Source organism: Mandrillus leucophaeus, unplaced genomic scaffold (assembly GCF_000951045.1).
Source record: "Mandrillus leucophaeus isolate KB7577 unplaced genomic scaffold, Mleu.le_1.0 Scaffold546, whole genome shotgun sequence".
Classification (NCBI taxonomy): Eukaryota; Metazoa; Chordata; class Mammalia; order Primates; family Cercopithecidae; genus Mandrillus; species Mandrillus leucophaeus.
In genome coordinates this window covers 115,770-120,638 of record NW_012105875.1, presented here as the reverse complement: position 1 = coordinate 120,638, position 4,869 = coordinate 115,770, and the positions used below count along the sequence as shown (strand labels likewise).

The 4,869-nt window shown below is 50.5% G+C and overlaps 1 protein-coding gene across 1 annotated transcript in view; it reads left to right on the top strand.

Annotated features, from left to right (window-relative positions):
• Nucleotides 1-3,394: 3,394 nt before the first annotated feature.
• CD177 (CD177 molecule) overlaps nt 3,395-4,869 on the top strand; it is an 11,642-nt gene continuing 10,167 nt past the window's right edge. Inside the window, exons 1-3 of the mRNA XM_011997684.1 lie at nt 3,395-3,496; nt 3,584-3,724; nt 3,939-4,124. Coding sequence (XP_011853074.1) covers nt 3,445-3,496; nt 3,584-3,724; nt 3,939-4,124 — 379 coding nt within the window. The 5' untranslated portion in view covers nt 3,395-3,444. The remainder of the gene's footprint in view (nt 3,497-3,583; nt 3,725-3,938; nt 4,125-4,869) is intronic.

The window sequence follows — 4,869 nt, the reverse complement described above, 5'->3', positions numbered from 1 at the left end:
AGTGGTATGATCTTGGCTCATTGCAACCTCTGACTCCCAGGTTCAAGTGATCCTCTCACCTCAGCCTCCTGCGTAGCTGGGACTACAGACACATGCCACCAGGCCTCACTAATTTTTTGTATTTTTGGTAGAGATGGGGTTTCACCATGTTGCCTAGGCTGGTCTTGAGCTTCTGAGCTCAAGTGATCCAGCCACCTCAGCCTCACAAAGTGCTGGGATTACAGGTGTGAGCCACCACGCCCAGGCCTGGCATCTCTTTCTAATTCTTACCTAAACCAAGCTGGATCTCACCTCATGGACTTTGCACCTGCTCCTCCCCTGCCTGGAATGCTCTTTCTGCATGTCCTTCCAGGGCTGGCTCTTTTTTTTTTCCCATTCTGCTCACAGCTAAATGCCACCTCCTCAGGAAGGCCCTCACTGATTTCCTACTAGCCAAAGCAGCCAGTTCAGTTGTCTACTTTCACCTCACCAGGTTTTCACTCTCTACCCAGCACCCTGAACCACCTAATATTTTTCATGCTTCTGTGTTGGTTTAGAGTCTGCCCCTTCATAGGCTGTGAGCTTGACAAAAAGCAGCGGCCTCCTCCTTCTTTGCGTCTCTGTATCCCCAGCCACTAGGATGGTGTCTAGCACATATTCCAGCTTCAGTAAACATTTGTTGATTAAAGCAAGACTCTCTTTGAAATTTAACTTTTATTTTAGTTCAGAAGTACGTGTGCAGGTTTGTTATTAATATATAGGCAAACTTGTGCCATGGGGGCTTGTTGCACAGATTATTTCATCCCTCAGGTAGTAAGCCTAGTACCCAGTAGTTACTTTTCCTGATCCTCTCCCTCCTCCTCCTCCTCCCACCCTCCACCCTCTGATAGGCTTCAGGGTGTGGTGTTCCCCTCTATGTGTCCACGTGTTCTCATCATTTAGCTTCCACTTATAAGTGAGGACATGTGGTATTTGGTTTTCTGTGGCTGTGTTAGTCAGAAAAAGACAATGGCTTCCAGCTGCATTCGTGTTCCTGCCAAGTATATGATCTCATTCTTTTTTATGGCTGCGTAGTATTCCATGGTGTATATGTACCACATTCTCTTTATCCAATCTGCCATTGATGGGCATTTCTATTGATTCCATGTCTTTGCTATTGTGAATAGTGGTGCAATGGACATACATATGCATGCATCTTTATAATAGAATGATTTATATTCCTTTGGGTATATACCCATTAATAAGATTGCTCGGTCAAGTGGTATTTCTGTTTTCAGGTCTTTGAGGAATTGCCACACTGTCTTCCACAATGGATGAACTAATATACACTTCCAGCAACAATGTCTAAGTGTTCCTTTTTCTCCCAGCATGCGTAACTTTTTGACTTTTTAATAATAGTCATTCCGACTGGTGTGAGGCTGTATTTCATTGTGGTTTTGATTTGTATTTCTCTAACGATCAGTGACGTTGAGCTTTTTTTCATATGATTGTTGACCACATGTATGTTAAAGTAACACATTGAATTGAGTACCTATGACTCTGTTTGCCGCTTCGCCCACCCTTCCCTTCCCTCTTCCATCAGGGACACTGCTTTAGGCCATGCACAGTTCCAGGGCACCATCCACACAATGACAATGTGAATCGCTGGGGAGGGGGCAAGATTTGTAGGGTGCACAACCTGTACAAATGGAGTGAGGGCTCTGCTGTTGTGTTCCCCTTTTCATTCATGCATGCATTCATTCAATAAATATTTATTGAGGCTGGGGCTTGGTGGCTCATGCTTCTACTTCCAGCACTTTGGGAGGCCAAGGAGGGAGGATAACCTGAGCCCAGGAGTTCAAGACCAGCCTAGGCAACATAGTGAGACCGTATCTCTGCAAAAAATACAAAAAATAGCCAGACATGGTGGTGCGCACCTGTAGTCCCAGGTACTGGGGAGGCTGAGTTGGGAGGGTTACTTGAGTCCAGAAGATGGAGGCTGTAGGGAGCTGCAGTGAGCTACGATTGCACCACTGTACTCCAGCATAGGTGAAAGCAAGACTCTGTTTCTAAAAAAAAAAAAAAATAAATTACTGGACATGTACTATATGCCATGTAGGTGGTGGAGACAGAGCAGGAGATTTGACAAATACTTCCCTGTCTGTGTGGCAAATATTAAACTTGCAATAAACTTGCAAAGACAAATAAAGATAAAATTTATAGAGCTGTCAAAAATAAACACATAATTGCAAGTTACATTCATTTCTCTTTCTCTGCTATTCCTGCCCTCGCCTTCCCTCTTCTGTTTCTCCTCTCTCCATCACAGACACTCCAACATCCCTCTGCAGTCACTGACAGATAACCCTGGTTCCTTCCTGTCTTCCTCCTCCCCAGTGTGTTACAGCTGATTTGTACAGCTCTGGAAAGGCCAATGGTTAAATAGCTAGGGATTTCATCAGCCCGGTTGGTAAACTGTTGGTAGCTTAAAATCAGACATGCTATGAGTATTGACACCAGAGAAATAGGCTAACACTACGAGGCAGAATTTGTGGGTATTGTTTTTCTGTGAGTTTTTCAGCACACCACTGCTCTGCCATTGGCTTCCAGCAAATAGATGTTGCATTTTTCAAATATATCCTAATTCTTTCATAGATATTCAGTCTACACTCCACCTCTGGCCAAGTCTTATCCTGATGGTAGGAAATTGGGGACTTTCCTGATGGTAGGAAATTGGGGACTATGTTGTACTGTGAGGGTAGAGAATAGAAGAGAAAGCATGAGAGAAAAGCATGAAAAGGAGAATCAAAAGAAAAGCAATACGGGAAGGAAAGAGAAAGAACAGAGAAGTGGGAAGCCAGTGGAGGGTAGAAACTAAGCCAGAAGACAGGGGGACGAGCCTATGGCCACTGCACAGCGTCCCCAGATGTAGTTGGGTCATTTCCTCATCTGGGGTACAGACGTGGCCAGGGAGCCCATGAGAAATGAGGAAACTGCCTTCCCGAACTACTGGAGAACCAGGGTAGGGGTGGCGATCCACACAGCTGGCCTGAGGAGGAAAGAGGGCTGGGAGTCTGGACCAGGGGGACCCTAGGGTCAAGATGCCATAGTTTCTAATTGTGGAGGGCCTGGGGATTGGGACTCCTGGGTCTGAGGGAGGAGGGACTGGGGTCCTGGACTCCTGGGTCTGAGGGAGGAGGGACTGGGGGCCTGGACTCCTGGGTCTGAAGGAGGAGGGGCTGAGGGGCTGGGGTCCTGGACCCTCCATCTGAGGGAGGATGGGCTGGGGGCCTGGACCCCAAGGTCTGAGGAAGAAAGGGGGTCCCTGATAGGCCGGTGGGGCAGTCGAGACTTGGGGTGGGGCCCAGGCCTCCATTTAGCAAGGCCCTCCCCTCCCCACCCTTTCCTGGGCTGGCTGCTTAAGGGCTGGTATAAAGGACTTGTTTCCTGGTGAAAAAGCAGAAAGAGATTATCAGCCACAGACGGGTCATGAGCCCGGTGTTGCTGCTGGCCCTCCTGGGGGTCACCTTCCCACTGCCAGGTGAGTGATGACCCTAGCCTAGAGGGGACCTCCCTGTAGGCCGGGCAAGGGAACCCTGCTGAGATGGATTTGCTCTTGCCACTCCAGGAGTGCAGGCGCTGCTCTGCCAGTCTGGGACAGGTCACGACGTGTGGAATGTGTCCCAGTTGCCCCTGCACTGGACCCCTAAGGAGATCAGCTGTGACAGCGGCTTGGGGTGCCAGGACACCATGGTGCTCATTGAGAGTGGTGAGAAGGCCCTGGGGTGCAGAGACCCCGCCCTGTTCCCTCAGTCCCTCGATCCCTGTGCAGTGACTTGGGAGCCACCCCTCTGGGAGGAGCGACTCCTAGGGTCCCAGTGATCCCCTTTCCAGCCTCTCAGCCTACCCAATGTAGCAGCGTCTCCCTCCAGGACCCTGGAGGCCTGACCTCCATCCTCGCTTGCCTCCCTCTCTCGGTCCAGGACCCCAAGTGAGCATGGTGCTGTCCAAGGGCTGCACAGAGGCCAAGGACCAGGAGCCCCGCATCACTGAGCACCGGATGGGCCCCGGCCTCTCCGTGCTCTCCTACACCTATGTGTGCCGCCACAAGGACTTCTGCAACAACCTAGTGACCACTGCCCCGCTCTGGACCCCGCAGCCCCCAGCAGGTGCCTGCCCGAGGGTCGGACGAGAGGGAGGGGCTGTCAGGAGAGGTTCCGGTGAGCACAGAGGGGCTGCTATGGAGTCCGTCCCACCCTCGCTGGCTGTCCTGCCCCTCGCTGGCTCCATCCCTCCCCTGACTGCTCCCTGGCCACCAGCCCACCCCGCTCCCTTTCCCTCCCTCTCCACTCACTCCTGATCCCTCCCACCCACCTCTGCCACCCAGGACTCCCCGCACCCCTCCTCTTCTAAGAGCAAATAGGACGGATTTCTGATAAGAAATCACCATTAACTGGGTCATCCTGCATTCTTTTTTTTTTTTTTTTTTATTCTGTTGAGTTTGGTTCAAGAAGTTCTCCTGCAGGTTTTTTGCTATTTCCTCTTCCTAAGGGAGACTGAATTGACACTTTCCACTTTCCTTGTCTGGTGTTATAAAGAGTCTGGGGAGATGTTTGCACTTCTTTTATTGGAATAGCTTGTGAACACAGAAGTCTCCTGTTTTTGGAGGTTTAGCAGCCCTTGCAGGTGAAGGCACTGGCTCGTTCCAGGGCATCCCCTCCTTCCCTTGACCAGTGAGTCTGCTTCTGTGTCTCCCCTCAGAAGGCCAGACTTTGTTGAATGTTTCAGAAGTGACCATATCTGAGTCTATATCAGGCCTCAGCAGGCCCCTCCTCCACACTCCCTACCCCCGCGTCCCCCCAAGAACCCTTCTCTTCCCTACTTTTCCCTTCCCTTCCCTCCCCTCCTTCCCCT